The sequence below is a fragment of the Panthera tigris genome, chromosome D3, assembly GCF_018350195.1.
Source record: "Panthera tigris isolate Pti1 chromosome D3, P.tigris_Pti1_mat1.1, whole genome shotgun sequence".
NCBI classification, from domain to species: domain Eukaryota; kingdom Metazoa; phylum Chordata; class Mammalia; order Carnivora; family Felidae; genus Panthera; species Panthera tigris.
The window spans coordinates 26,173,580-26,189,191 of NC_056671.1; the positions used below are offsets into that span (position 1 = coordinate 26,173,580).

Genomic DNA, 15,612 nt, shown 5'->3' on the forward strand with positions numbered 1-15,612 from the left:
CCCCCCACCCCCCATCAACCCTCAGTTTATTCTCCGTGTTTAAGAATCTCTTAAGGTTTGCCTCCCTCTCTGTAGCTATTACCCCCCCCCCCCATCTTCTGGGACGTTTCTAAAATTCCACATATGAGTGCAAACATGTATCTGCCTTTCTCTGACTTATTTCCCTTAGCATTACACCTTCCAGTTCCAGCCACCTTGTCGCAGATGGCAAGATTCCATTCTTTCTCATTGCCAAGTAGTATCAGGAGACAGTCTTGACCTTCATTACTCCAGCTTGCAGGCAATGTATCCCGGCCCCTCTACCGTCTCACGCTGTTCCTTACAACTACCTACCCAGCGAGCTAGGGCTGTATCGCCATTTTACAGATTTTTAATCTCAGGCTGGCAAAGGGAGTCTCCGTAGGCCAAGGTGGCTCGGCCCCGTTCACACCCAGCGGGCGCGGGAGGGAGGCCCGCGAGGCCAGGAAATAAGCCCTCAGCCATTCCAGGCCCTGGAAATCCCCGCCTTCTTTCTTGCATCTCAGCCCCGCCGCTCTGCAGCCCAAGACGCTCCAGCCTTCGGCTGCTGCCATGGCAACCAGCGCGCCGTTTCCGCTGCTATACGTCATTTCCGGCGCGCCGTCCGAGGGCGCATCCGGGTTCCGGCTGCTGTAGTGGCGCGCAGCTCGCCCAGAGCCGGTATCTGGTTTTGGTCGGCGGGATCCGGGAGAGGTGAGTGGGGCCGGGGCGAGGGAAGGGACGGGGAGCGGAGGGGGGGTGGGGGGTCCCCCGCCAGTGGGAGTGTGCGCGAGGGACCCACTGAGCAGGTTAGGGACCGAGCCCCGCCGGAAGCCTGGCTTCAAGCCCACCTGCTTTGGAGCCTGCCAGCGTAGAACCTGGGGCAAGTTGTCCGACGTCCCCGCGTCTCCTTTCTCTTATCGGAAGGGTGGGGACGCCAACAGTACGTGGTGACTTGATTGCTTACGTTAGATTATCGGCTCGAAGCGTCCGGCAAGTACTTGGTACCTGCCAAAGGCTCTGTAACTCCTAACAGTCCTTTGCTTCTTGCCCCGGGAAGCAGCGATATTACTGACTCCCGTGTGTCTGGGACTCCCTGCCTCCCCTGACAACATTTCCCTTCTTTGCACTGCTGGCTGAGGTTGGGACCAGCTGCACCCAAGCAGTGTGCCAGTGAGTAGAGTAAGCAGGTAGAACTTTGTGGTTGTTTTTTTTTTTTTAATCTTTGAATGTTTATTTTTGAGAGAGAGAGCGGGGGAAGGGCAGAGAGAGATGGAGACACAAAACCCCAAGCAAGCTCTAGGCTCCCAGCTGTCAGCACAGAGCCCGACCCGGGGCTCGAACCCATGAACGGTGAGATCATGATCTGAGCCAAAGTCGGAGGCTTAACCGACTGAGCCACCCAGGCACCCCAAGCAGGGAGAACCTGTCACAGAAGCGACCGGAAGTAGTGAACTCCTTGTCCCTGAGGGCTGCTTGCAGCAAGCAACTGGTTGGTAAGAATCCCAGTTGCTGTCACAGATTGAATGTATACCATGCAGCGCACCACGCTTGGCACTTCGTGTGTGTTTGATACTCACACACTCACTGAGTACCTGGCAGAGCTGGGATTTGAACTCAGGCTGTGATTTTAGCAGTTTGTTAGGTTCCTTCCCTAATCCCGTAATAGTAATGATGACGAAGCTAATCATGGAGCTACTGTCACAGCTATTGTTCCTTGAGCGTTTTTTATTCTGAGCTAAGTGTTTTTTAAGCACCATCTTGTTTAATCTGCCTTACAAGGCATTGTAAAGCTTGGTGCAGCAGTAATTAATCCATTTAAAGAAGAGATGTGGGGCGCCTGGGTGGCTCAGTCGACTAAGGGTCCTGAGGGGTAAGGGTCCTAAGGGTCCGGCTCTTGAGTTCAGCTCAGATATTGACCTCACAGTTTCTGAGTTTGAACACCACTTCCGGAGTTGCGAGCCCCGCGACAGGTTCTGCAGGGAGAGCTCAGAGCCTGCTTGGGATTCTCACTCTCTCCCTGTCTCTGTGTGCCCCTCCCTCCCCTCTCAGAATAAATAAATAAACTCCAAAGAAAATAATTTTATGAGAAAGAGACAGCTGAATCTCATCATCCAGCTCTCAGGAGTTGAATTCTCTGTTGCAGTACACAGATGTCTGTTAAGGTAGTGTTTATAATTACTGCTGCCTTCAGAAGAGGTTCATGTTTTGGGAGGAAATCTAAGTTTTAGGGTCTCACCAAGTAATATAGTTCAGAAAGCATGTTCTAAAAACAATCACTCCTGGGACCGCCAAGGGTCCAGATACAACTTTCCTCAACAGCAGCAACAACAAAATAATCTGGGATCCCGGAAGATGTCCACCCAGGTTCTGAGGCAATAATAAATAGAGTAACATACGTAGGTATTTTTATGTGGTTTCTATATATATGAGTATATGTGTGATGTTTTATGACATTGACTAGGACAGAGAAATAGATGCTTAAGAATCACATACATCGTTGGGACTGGTCTTTGAGAAGCCTTTTGTCCCGCCTGTTTAAATACGGATCATTTCCTAAAATATGTTTTTAATGTCTGCTTTATTGAATTGTAGCGACGATTTTAACAAGCTTTGTGTTTGGAGGACGTTCAAAGGGAGCAAGGAGCGGGGACTCAGGGAAGCCTGCTGCCGCTTCCAGAACTCACCACAAACTCCGCGTGCCTTTCTTATCCCTTCCTTCAGTGACCGGCCATGTCGCTGTCCCACTTGTACCGGGACGGTGAAGGCCACATGGATGATGACGAGGACGAGCGGGAGAACTTTGAGATCACCGACTGGGATCTCCAGAATGAATTCAACCCCAACCGGCAGCGCCACTGGCAGACCAAGGAAGAGGCCACGTACGGAGTGTGGGCAGAGCGAGACTCAGATGAAGAGAGGCCCAGCTTTGGAGGCAAACGGTACTGGGCGCGTGGGGCTGCTTTCCGTTGCTTTAGGGAAGTGGGGGGTGATGGAGAGGGAGTTGGGGGGATAACCACTAAACATACTTCTCTCCTGGCCTTCCTGAGTCCTGGAGCTGCAGCATCAGCCGGGGAGGCCCAGCTTCCTCTTTGGGCTGGAGGGCGGCTCTCTGCTGACTGAACCATCGGCAGGTGTTCAGTGAGCAATTATATGTAGCGGGTCTTGGGCCGCAGGTCCATTCCTTGCCTTCTGAGAGCTCAGACACCAGAGCATGGAGACAGGCTGTGACTGACGACTCACACAGTGCAAGTTTGTGATTGACTTCGGACCTGAGAGAGAGTACGTTTGAGAGGACGTTTGACGTGTTCTGGGAGTCGAGGGAAGAGGTCCCTAGAGAGGCGATCCTTGAGCATATATGACCACAGAGGGTGACGGCATGAGGATACAGAGGTTGTTGAGGGGAAGCACCAGGTATCCACGAGGTATCCGGGTCTGAGAGAGCGAGTGGCTGACGTGGGCGCGCTTATGTTTGGAGGAGACCTTTTGGTGTGCAAAGTTGGCCCGGGGCCCCGGTGGAAGAGGGAGATGTGTGGGGCCGAGACTGGGTCCCTGCAGGCGTGGTGGCGGGGAGATGAGGACTCAGGCTGACAGTCTTCCGCCTCATCGTGAAGTCACGTGGGCACTGGCCACGAGTCGCCTGACCGGCGTGTGTAGCCAGTATGGGTTTGTCTCTTTGGCCTCGACTGTGGCCTGTAGGCTCCGGCCCTTTGAGACTGTGCCTGTTTCACACGGTCTGGGGAGCCTGGGGGGAAAGAGTATGGAGATCGGTACAGCCCCTTCTCACGTGGCAAGAAATCTAAAAGTGGATGACAGATGGCTCAGAGGTCAAGGATTACTTAACCATAAGATGATCGTAGCCAAATAGCCAACATCTGTTGGCGCTTTACTTGTTCTGTGCTTTTTACATGGTTGGTATCATTTACCTGTGAGAAGGGTCCCGTTGTTACCATCCCATTTTCCACATTAAGAAACTGAGGCCGTGATCGCACAGCCAGGCTTCGGGAATCTGGGCCTCCCTCCTGAGTTTGGGCTCTTACCTGACTGCATCTTCTAGAAAAGAATCCTCTCAGTTCTGTTACTGCCACGGGGTTGTGCAGTGACTAGACTGGTCATCTTATAAAGGGAGCTGACGTTTATGACACTGTAAGTACTGTCCTTGTGACCGTCGTGGTCGGCATCGATACTCGCCATCTCACGGAGTTCGTTTCTTCGTTATTACTTTAGTTTTCACATACAAATGAATGTAATGAACGCGAACTTCTTCTCAGAGTTTGATATAATTGTTAATATACTTTCCATTCATAGAATTTCTTTTACTGTGATGATTTTTTACTAGAATTTTTCTCGTTTGGTTTTTGTATTTGAAATAGCCTCCAAGACACATGGTTTTTAAAATAGCTTAATTTTTAAAAATGTAAAAGGAGGGGCGCCTGGGGGCACAGTCGGTTAAGCTTCCGACTCGCGACCTCGGCTCAGGTCACGATCTCACAGTTCATGAGTTCGGGCCCTGCATCAGGTTCTGTGCTGACAGAGAGGAGCCTGCTTGAGATTCTCTCTCTCACTCTCTCTCTCAAAAATAAGCATTTTAAAAAAATGTAGAAGAAAGTTGGGTTATATCATATTTTGCATTTTTTCCTTTCACTTTTACGAAGACGTAACTGATACACATACTGTATAAGATGACACTTTGCATTTTTAATCACCCTGACACTGACATCGATAACTGCAGCCGCAGAGTTGACTTGAACCCAGCAGGTAACAATGTTATTGTGATTACAGGATCTGGGGCCCTTTGGGTATAAGTGAATGTATTGCTCTTTTAAAACGATCCCTGGAGGTCCACCCTAAGGGGTTCCCTGGCCAGCACAGTTTCTACAAGGGATGGCTACGGAAGGTTCTTGACAGCCCCCTGGGGGCCTTGTGTTTGCTCGCAGGGCCCGAGACTACTCCGCACCAGTCAACTTCATCAGCGCCGGCCTCAAGAAAGGGGCAGCAGAGGAGGCGGAGCTGGAAGATTCCGACGACGAGGAGAAGCCTGTTAAGCAGGATGACTTTCCTAAGGATTTTGGACCCAAGAAGTTAAAGACGGTAGCATCTTTGCTTCAGGCTTGTGACCTTAGTAACGTCCTCGGAAGGTCATGCGGCCAGGCATCTGCGGGCGGGGGGCTTGTGTGGGTTTCTCCTCATGGCGGCAGGTTTCTGCGAGGTGTGACGTGGGCAGCGCGGGCTCTTTGCTCTCCTGACGCACGTCACAGAGCTGGTTTTGGTTTGTGTGACACTTTTTATAATGCTCTGACTGCCAGGCCATTTCCCCATCGTCCGAGTAAGCTTTCTTAGATTTTTCTTTTTTTTTCCCTGTCAACTAAGCTTTGGTTTTGTTTTTTTTTTTCCTCCTCAGGGTGGCAATTTTAAACCCAGCCAGAAAGGCTTTGCAGGAGGAACCAAGTCTTTCATGGATTTTGGCAGCTGGGAAAGACACACCAAGGGAATTGGACAGAAGCTTCTGCAGAAGATGGGCTACGTCCCTGGAAGGGGGCTCGGGAAGAATGCACAAGGTAGGGCGCGGGCACCCTGTAGTCTTGAGGGACGGAGGCAAGGCTTGCTTTTTCTCCTCTCCGAGTCCGTGGAGTCTGCGGCCTGGCCCGCTGGCACCTAACGGCTGTGCTCCTTGGCTGTCTGCTTTCTCAGACCCAAACGGAAGCTTGTCTGAGCAGGAGGAAGAGGCTCAGGCTGCAGACGAGAGGCTTCTTTAAGACTGAGCCTGTTGCCAGCATTTACAAATAAGATAATTTTACCTGACATTTTTGACTTTGTCTGGCAGGAATTGGTTTTAGCTGCCACAGACAGTGCTCGTGGCCTCGGGGAAGCAGTCTCTACCCCCTGTGGTCTTTGGTCCCGATACCCCTTACTTTATGTCAGCTTTCCTGGGCCCTGGAGGCATAGGAGTTTGTAGTTCAGGAATATCCATGAAACATTGTGTGTAGCTTTTTTTTTTTTTTTTTTTTTTTTTTTTTAAGATAAAGAGTTTAGAGCATTGGGTTGTAGGCCCCAACTTTTTTGCTATTTTAAAGTTTATTTATTTTGAGAGCACGTGAGTGAGGGAGGGGCGGAGAGAGAGGGAGAGAGAATCCCAAGCAGGCACTGCACTATCAGCGCAGAGCCTGATGCAGGGCTTGAGCTCACGAACCATGAGATCATGACCTGAACCAAAATCAAGAGTCAGACACTTAACCAGCTGAGCCACCCAGGTGCCCTTTCGTGTAGCTTTTTTATGTGCCCTTGTGTGGCCGTAAACTTGGCTGAGCAAATCCCACGTGGGGCCCTCTGTCTGCGCTCAGCAGCCCTGCCTCCTGTCCCCAGGCCCCAGCCCCGTCCAGACAGCTCCTCTCACATGTCCCTGTCTCCTTGACATCAAAGCCGCACAAGCCAAGCACTTGGGTTCTTCCTGCAGGAACCTGCTTTCTCTCTCCTTGTCCTGTTTCCCGTGAGCAGGCAGCAAGTGGATGGAAACAGTAATAGTCTGTAAGAGTCCAGGCTCCACTCCTACGTAGTTGTTCAGGTTACACCCAGCGTTAGCTGGAGGAAAAGTCATGAATCTCACGGAGCTGGCAGTGGTGACCCGGAAGGAGAACGAGGTCTGACTTGAGATTTCAGCAGTACTAGCTGAAGGGGAGGCTGGGCAGTTTTCACTGAAGTGTGGTAGTCCTGTCTGTTGACTCTTAGAGGAAAATACTTATTTCCAAGGCTTACGCGTGCTATAAAGCAAGCAAAGTCCAGGAGACAGGAGCTACCCAGGAAAACCGACGGGGTCTCCTACTGAACTGCTGCTTCACCTCGCCTCATTCAGTCAGTATATTCTGCGAATAATTCACTCTCCTTACCGGAACCTTCTTCCAAGGAAAGTGTAGAATTTAGTACTCCAGAGTTCCCAGTTACATGTGAATAGTTCTTTTTTCTCCCAGTATCTCAAAAAGACAAATCCAAAGCAGATACGAAAATCTGTATTTAGGACATCGATACGCTGATGTCTGCATCCTCTTGTACCATAAATGCTTAGAAATTTCACATCACAGGGGACTCAGACAGGGTTCCAGGGGCAGAGAAGAGCCCTCCCTCCTGGGCTGTGTTATTCTGTGTCAGGACTGAGGAAGGGTGGTTTCACTGAGTGCCTTGTTCGAATACAGGAATCGCTGTGACCATCTGAAATCTTTTTACCTTTTGCTGAAATCTGTCAGGTATCATTAACCCAATCGAAGCCAGACAGAGAAAGGGCAAAGGTGCCGTGGGTGCTTATGGCTCTGAGCGTACCACTCAGTCCCTGCAAGACTTCCCCGTGGTTGACTCAGAAGAAGAAGCGGAAGAGGTAAGCAGAAGTCAGGGGTCACGGGCGGGGGGTGTCTGTGCTGTTTCCCACCGTCGCTCGCTCGCTCATTCAGTCTGTCGGCCTTCAGAGGTCTGTTGCACACGTGACGTGTCACGCTGTGCTGGAGGCCGGAGGTTCCTCCACGAGGAACGGCTTAGAGCCTGGTGCCCAGACACAGTCAACAAGCAGCTGTGGTGTGGTTGCTGAGAGCGGTAGGTGCTGAGAAGGGTCAGAGTAGGTGGGGAGTGGGGGGCTGTGGAGGGGTGACATACTTAGGTAGGGCGGTCAGGGAAGGCCTGTCAGGGAGGAGACGCTTCAGTGGATTCCCGGCAGGAGAAGGCAGCGAGCGTGGGGCCAGTCGTGAGGCCAGAGGCCACCGAGCGCGCGTCTCCGAGCCTGGTGGCGGAGAGGCCGCGGAGGGGGCTGTGGTGGGAAGGCAGCACACGGAGCAGGGAGGGGACGAGGCGCATCGACCGGGCGGGTCACGGCACCGGCCTCGAAGGCCACTTGTAGGTGCCGGGCTTTCGTCTCCAGTGTCGCGGGGAGCCAGCTGTGAGCTGGGGGTCGCTCTGCTCTGGCCCCCGAGGGGCCGGCTGTCTCGACACCGTTTTTCCCCTTTGCGCTTATGAGGGACAGCGGGATGCTGCAGAGCCTCGTATTGTCACTGCTCGTCGCCGACCCTCTCCTTTTGCTGAGGCGGGAGACGTTGGATAGTGTGGGACGGCAGGTAGCAGGTGTGCAGCAGAAGCGAGTAGGCGAGCCGGGCGTGAGGCGGACGGGCCAGGGCCTCGCTGTCTAAAGAGGTAGATGCTACTCAGGTCCGGGCGGTTGTTGCCATCGACCTGGCCCAGTAGTGCCTGATCTTTGGTTTTCCTAGAGTAGAAGTCCAGACATTTTTGGAAAAAACGAGTACAAGTTTTAAACCAGTGTAAGAAACAAAGAAGGACATGCACAAAACCCACTTCGGTGGGCTGGACTCTACTCTCCCCGACCGCGCTTCCTTCTCTACCTACCGTAGGCCTTCCTGTGGAAGAGGCTTGCAGACCTTGCTTACAGAAGGTGTCTTGGCCTTAATACTTAGGGACCTGTTTATTTGCCTTCATCTTAGATTAGAACCAAGGTTTCATGTACTTAAATCCCGTATGTTGTTTAAGTTTTACGTGAGGTGAATTTAAAAGTAGCGTAGTGCCTGCCTGCAGTGGGGGTGGCCGTTTCCTGGGTGTCTGGAGTACCTGCTTCCTGAACCTTCTTGTTTCTACGAGGGGCTGAGTGTCAGGGGCGTGTCAGGAGATAGTTTTAGTGTCCCTCAGGCACGCCGCTTGGCGCAGAACCTTGCGTACGTCTGAGACCGTGCCTAGCGAGTGTCTGCGAACGGTCTCAGTCACCCCGCCTGCTGTGAAAAGCGGCCTGCCTTGTGTCACTGGCCGCCTCCCCCTGCTTCAGGAGTTTCAGAAGGAGCTGAGCCAGTGGAGGAAAGACCCCAGCGGAAGCAAGAAGAAGCCCAAATACTCTTACAAGACGGTGGAGGAGCTGAAAGCCAAGGGCAGGATCAGCAAGAAGCTCGCCGCCCCCCAGAAGGAGCTTTCTCAGGTCAAGGTACGGGGCGGGGAGGGGGGCGCTGGGAAACACTGCCACACCCGCGTCAAGTCAATCACCCAGCGTTCTCTCGGATCCCGTGGGGTCTTCTGGGCTTGCTCTGTTCTGTTCGTTATCGCTCGGCGGTAGCGTGTGCCCCGCGAGAGCTGTCCCGCCCCATGCTGGGCGCTCTTCGTTACGCGGCAGCAGTGCAAAACCACTTCTCTCCGAAGCGCCCGGTCCGTGAACTTAAAAACATCTCCGTTATGGAAAACCTGGCATGAACGTCACGTTTAGTGAGTGTGTGATTCCAGACAATGAAGTACTAGGCCACTTGGTCCTACCTCCGTCCTAGACCTTCAGCTTTTTCCTGGCTCGGTTCGGGCTGGCCGGTTTGTGTCAAGTCTTGTCTTTGTTTCGGACGTTTTGTAAGGATAGATCCTTAGAAGTACAGTCGCCAGGTTAAACATAGGAAGCTTTCTAAGGCTCCCGACTACTGGAAAGGGTGCACGAGCTCGCCCTGACTGGGAGCGCAGGACAGAGTCCTCAGGGCATACCAGCACTGGAGTATCTTCAGTTGTAAAAATGGATGGAATTTTCAGCCGCTGTTCCGTGCATCCAGTCCTGGGTTTTCTGTTACTCCCCTGAGTAGCCAGAGAACGAGGGTGGTGACAGTTGTCTGGTGCAGTTTGGCGTAGGACAGATTGTGTGTGTCACCGCGTGGGGTTCTCAAATGTCAGGGCGTCGTGCGCCAGCTGTGGGCGGGGAGGACTGGTAAGAAATGCCAATGTGTGGGTTCTCGTCGGAGATTTGGAGTCCGTGGATCGAGGCAGGGCATGAGAACTCTGTTCATTTTTCTCCAGCTGATTCTAATGCACGTGGTTCTTGGGTCGTACTGTTACTTCAAGTGCTGATGGGTCACTGTGTTTCAGTACGGTTTATATTCCAGTATAGACCAGTTTCCCCTATTTTCTCAAAATGCTCACCTAGGTTGCCTTGGTCCGGTAACTTTTTTTGACGTTTTGTTTTCAAATCAAAATACAACTTTTGTATTATTACGGAGCAGGGTGTGGTACCTTCTAGACAATTAGAAAATACAGAGGCAAAAGTATTCTTTTCCTTCCTTCCTATAGGCGACTAGTTTTAACATCTTGATGCACGTCCTTCTAGATCTGTCTGCCTAAATATGCATTTTTCTTACAGCAAGTGTGATATTTTGATCATACGTGTTTTATTACCCGCTTTGATCAGTACAGCCTCTACTATGCATGGCAATAGATTTTCACCTCAGCTGAGTTGTCTGCACTCCAGTTTCACGGCTTTTCCTAGAAAGCCTTGTCCATCTTGTCCAGAGGGACCGAGTCTGGAGCTGCTGGTTGCACGCGGTGCTTCCGTCCCTGACCGTCCTGTCTGTGCGGCAGGGGCTCCACTGTGGGAAACACCACCCTCCTGGCCTTGCCGTAGCGTGTGGTTCGTGAGCACCTGCCCCGGCGCCCTGCCCTCGCCCGGCCTGGCGCGCACTGTCCCAGGGCAGCGATGGTGAGCCTTGACCCGGGTCCCCCCTGCCGCATTCCCCCAGGTCATCGACATGACCGGCCGGGAGCAGAAGGTCTACTACAGCTACAGCCAGATCAGCCACAAGCACAGCGTCCCCGACGACGGGCTGCCGCCGCAGTCCCAGCCGCTGCCGCTGCCCGGCAAAGAGGCCAAGGCGCCGGGCTTTGCGCTGCCTGAGCTGGAGCACAACCTGCAGCTGCTCATCGACCTTACGGAGCAGGAGATCATCCAGAGTGACCGGCAGCTGCAGTACGAGCGCGACATGGTGGTCAACCTGTCACACGAGCTGGAGAAGATGTCGGAGGTCCTGGAGCACGAGGAGCGGGTCATCGCCAACCTCAGCAAGGTCCTGGAGATGGTGGAGGAGTGCGAGCGGCGCATGCAGCCCGCCTGCGGCGACCCCCTCACCCTGGACGAGTGCGCCCGCGTCTTCGAGACCCTGCAGGACAAGTACTACGAGGAGTACCGGATGTCCGACCGTGTGGACCTGGCTGTGGCCATCGTCTACCCGCTCGTGAAGGAGTACTTTAAGGAGTGGGACCCGCTCAAGGTGAGTGGCTGGCAGGATGGGCCCGGCCTGGAAGGGCCGCACGGGGCAGGGAGCTCGGCTGACGGCTGCGTCTCTCCCCAGGACTGCGCGTACGGCACGGAGGTCATCTCCAGGTGGAAGAGCCTCCTTGAGAATGACCAGCTCTTATCTCACGGTGGGCAGGACCTCTCGGCGGACGCCTTTCACAGGTACTGGGCACGGGCGGGGGGACGATCCCAGTGGGGAAGGCGGGGACTGGCCTCTACCGCCTCCTCCGCGCGTGCCGGCCCCGTTCCAGGAGTCCGCTCGCTCACACCGTGCTTGTCACGTGTCTGTCAGGGCCGTGCTGTGCCAGGTGGCGGCCAGCCTCAGTGTGCGGGGAATGGGAGAGGTAGGTGGGGGTAAGGAAGCGTACAAATAAAGCCGGGACACATGCCTCCTTGGGGGCCGGGAGTAGTTGGAGGTGGAGGTCTCTGAGAGGAGGGACGTTGAAGCTGTGACCCGAGAGGTGAGGCGTCAGAGCTCCAGGTGGGAAGGCCTGCAGTCCCTGGAGAGGGGACCTTTGTGCCCCCGCAGCATCGCAGGTGAGCTCTGCCGGGGAGACAGGCCTGGGGGGTGAGCAGGCGGCTGGCAGGGCAAGGGGGAGGCAGGCGCAGGTCCGGGCAGTCTGGGGGCTGGCCTGGTGGTTTGGTGTGCCTGGACGTCCGTGCCGCTTTCTTTCTTATTCTGGAGGGCTGCTGGCGGTGGACTTTGTCTGCTTTGAAACCCCATCGGTGCCGCCATCCCGCCCTCGCCTTTCCCCCGCAGGCTGATATGGGAAGTCTGGATGCCATTTGTTCGAAATATCGTCACTCAATGGCAGCCGAGGAACTGTGACCCGATGGTGGACTTCTTGGACAGCTGGGTGCACATTATTCCCGTGTGGATCTTAGATAACATACTGGACCAGCTCATCTTCCCCAAGCTGCAGAAGGAGGTAGGGCCCAGAGCCGCGGGGGGCAGCCGTCGGCAGGGACCAGGGGCACCTCTCCAGTCCCTCAGTGCTGTCGGAGGGCCTGGGATTGACAGAATCTGCTGACACAGCTGCTGTCCTGCGGGCAACTCCGGCCCTTTTGTCGGCACTTCTCCCCCAGAGTCCCCTAGCAGGGAATTCATCTCTTTGGTTTCTCTAATTAGAATTTGTGCCGTTTGTGAGACCTCCCGCAGTTGTGTGGGTGTGTCAGTTTGGTCGTGCAGAGGGGCCCGTGGGCCTTGGCCAGGGGAGCACTCGGCCTCCGTGCCACTGACCGCACGGCGCATCGTGAACTGCTCCCGCAGGTGGAAAACTGGAACCCGCTGACGGACACCGTGCCCATCCACTCGTGGGTCCACCCGTGGCTGCCCCTCATGCAGGCGCGCCTGGAGCCGCTCTACTCCCCCATCCGCAGCAAGCTGTCCAGCGCCCTGCAGAAGTGGCACCCCAGCGACTCCTCGGCCAAGCTCATCCTCCAGCCCTGGAAAGACGTCTTCACCCCTGGCTCCTGGGAGGCATTCATGGTCAAGAACATAGTGCCCAAGCTGGGTGAGCACACGGGGAAGGTGCGTTAGGTCCAGCGGCCGTGGCACCGCGGTGTCTGTGGCCAGCGGTGACGTGATCCGTGCCCTGTAAGACCCGCTCTTGGAGCTCCGTGAGAGAGCCCGGCACATGGTGCTGCTTACCACGAGTGCCGCTTCGTGCACAGAGCTGGGATATAAACGTGCCCGGGGTTCTTCTGGCATCAGGGACATCAGAGCCCCCGTGCCTCTTGGTTCCTAACTGGTCTCGTTTGGGCTTCTGGTAACATGAGAAACGTTGGCGTTCTGCCTTTTTTTGTGGTGTTTGATTTTAAATATACAGTATTTCTGGGTTATAGAGGAAAATGGTTTTTAAGAGTTGCCCTATCAAGAGCTTGGGATTGATGTATAGAAATGGATTAACGACCAGCGTTGTCCGCTGGAGAGTTTGCCCTTTGTGCTTCTATGGCTTTGCCTTAAAGACCGGGCTTCTTTTGCAGGGATGTGTCTTGGGGAATTAGTCATTAACCCTCACCAGCAGCACATGGATGCTTTTTACTGGGTCATCGACTGGGAAGGGATGATCTCCGTCTCCAGCCTGGTGGGGCTTCTCGAAAAGCACTTCTTCCCCAAGTGGCTTCAGGTACACCCTGCTTTTCTGTGTCTTCTGAGGGATGGGCTGGAGGCAGAGAGGCTTCACTCAGTTTTCTGCCAAGGTCTGACTAGGAGCTTGATCCTTGGACAACTGTCAGATGACAGAGCTGTGATATGTAACAGAAATAAGCAGGAATAGTAAAACCAGCATTTACTGGACGCTTGCCATGTGCCAGATGCAAAGTACTTGATGTGCGTCACCTCCACTCCTCACACAGAAACTCGGGGGTAGGGACTGGCGTCTTGTTTAGACGGGCGGATGCGGTTCAGGGAGTTTACGTTCAAAGCACTTAGCTGCCAAGCTGACTCCAAATTCCACCGTCTAAATGCCAGACTGTTCAGCCCCTATAAACCCCTACAGGTGTCACCAGCTTGCAGGACCACAATCAGAACAAAAGTAAAAGGTCCCTTTGAAGTTCTGCCTAAGGGATGCATGGTTCCTGTTGTCTTTTTGGCAGGTGCTGTGCTCTTGGCTTAGTAACAGCCCAAATTACGAGGAGATCACCAAGTGGTACCTGGGCTGGAAGTCCATGTTCTCAGATCAAGTGCTGGCACACCCATCCGTCAAGGACAAATTCAACGAAGCGCTCGATATCATGAACAGGGCAGTGTCCTCCAACGTTGGTGAGTGGAGAGTCCGCTTTGGACATCCTGGCCCTGAGCGCTGTGCTTCTGATCACGTAAATGACGCGGAATCAAGTCCCTGTGGGCGGCCCGCTCCAACGCGGACACTCGCCCAGCAGACCCTGTTACACGGTTAGCCAGCACACGCTGCCCAGCTCTCCCGGCACTGGGAGGGGCATCTGCCCCTGACCCGAGTCTGACTGTGGCTGGATTCACTGTAGGGGGGCCTACCTCTGGGGCCACCCTCGCGATCACTGCCGTGTGGCTTTTCACGTTCGCCGGCATGCCTCCGTGAACAGCTGTGTGTGCTGTTCAGGCATGATGGCCCCCCGACCAGGAGCCGGAGCACAGCATGACACGTAGCAGTTGCTAAGCCCGCCTGGCCCATTCTGTTTCCTTGTGAAACAGGCCGAATGCGCACTTCCAGGGATGGAGTGAGCTACAGTGTGCGTGTCGCACTTGGAGGGCGGGGTCTCTGCTGTCTCCGCAGCAGGCAGGTGCCTGTCCACTTAATATCCGTCCCCAGCTCCCGACCAGGTCCGTCAGTCCTGTGTCAGTGTGCTTGAGTCTCCACGTGAAGGCCACCGGAGGACCCAGGCCAGCGCTGCCTCCCAGATAAGCTCCTCAGGGCCGAGAGCTTGTTCAAGGTTACCCAGCCAGAGTGACAGCTAGGGTTGTAGTTTCTATTTCCTGAGCCTTTAATCCTTTGACTGAGTCTGTTCCACAAAAATTGAGTTCGTAGGTTATACGTTCTGTTTAATGAGGTGGGTGTACTTCTGTGCTCTTTACTTACCCAGGTCCTTCAGGGGGCTGTTCCCTTTTCCACCCTCTCTAGAAACTCTTCCTCAGCCACCCCAGGCCCAGGCCACCTCCCAGAGCCGTTCCCGTCCACACCCCTCTGCACCGGGCATTTGGGGCCCCGTGCTGTCCTTCAGCAGCTGTTTTGGCTCCCCAGTTGCATTCTGAATCCTTCCGGGGCTGGGCCTGTATGGAGACGTTGAAAATAGAACTAGGCTAGGCCGTGTGCTATCAAGGTTTCCGGCCCTGGGAGGATGAATCTCTTGTGGAATTTTATGTTCAGCATCTCTCTGGTTATTACACATCATTCCAGTTTTCTTGCGGCGGCGGACAGCTGCCTGAGCTTCCCGGAAGGTGCTTAGTGTCCGTCTCAGTTCTCTGTGCCCCCAAGGCCCCGCCACCCTTCACAGAGCCACAGGCAGGTTTTGCCAAAGCAGTCTCTGTTTCTCTGTGTGTCGCAACACCTGTCCTCACTCCCCCCCTCCCCTCCCGTCTCCCAGGTGCCTACATGCAGCCCGGGGCACGGGAGAACATTGCCTACCTCACCCACACGGAGAGGAGGAAGGACTTCCAGTACGAGGCCATGCAGGAGCGACGGGAGGCTGAGAACATGGCCCAGAGGGGCATCGGCGTGGCCGCCAGCTCTGTGCCCATGAACTTCAAGGACCTCATTGAGACCAAGGCCGAGGAGCACAACATTGTCTTCATGCCGGTCATCGGGAAGCGACATGAAGGGAAGCAGCTCTACACATTTGGCCGCATCGTCATCTACATCGACCGCGGGGTGGTGTTCGTCCAGGGCGAGAAGACCTGGGTGCCCACCTCCCTGCAGAGCCTGATTGACATGGCCAAGTAGAGGGCAGCAGGCTGGACACATGCACTGGAGACGGACGTGGTTATGAATAAACAGTGTTTGAAACCGGCCTTGAAAGAGTACTTACTCTCCATCCGGGAGTATTCCCTATTGGGTCAGGTTGCC

At 54.4% G+C, this 15,612-nt stretch overlaps 1 protein-coding gene across 2 annotated transcripts; it reads left to right on the plus strand.

The window, feature by feature from the left end:
- The first annotated feature begins 608 nt into the window (after nucleotides 1–608).
- TFIP11 (tuftelin interacting protein 11) lies at nucleotides 609–15,557 on the plus strand. Of its 2 annotated transcripts, none has more exons than XM_042961759.1 (13): nucleotides 609–711; nucleotides 2,722–2,939; nucleotides 4,935–5,088; nucleotides 5,399–5,555; nucleotides 7,236–7,363; nucleotides 8,807–8,959; nucleotides 10,518–11,045; nucleotides 11,127–11,233; nucleotides 11,832–12,000; nucleotides 12,342–12,585; nucleotides 13,058–13,200; nucleotides 13,670–13,835; nucleotides 15,134–15,557. In XM_042961759.1, the coding sequence occupies exons 2-13, from the start codon at nucleotides 2,731–2,733 to the stop codon at nucleotides 15,487–15,489; spliced, it is 2,514 nt and encodes an 837-aa protein (XP_042817693.1). In that variant the 5' UTR covers nucleotides 609–711; nucleotides 2,722–2,730; the 3' UTR covers nucleotides 15,490–15,557. The 2 variants fall into 2 exon arrangements, with proteins under 2 accessions (XP_042817693.1, XP_042817694.1); XM_042961760.1 differs by having other exon boundaries at nucleotides 8,807–8,953.
- The last annotated feature ends 55 nt before the right edge of the window (nucleotides 15,558–15,612 follow it).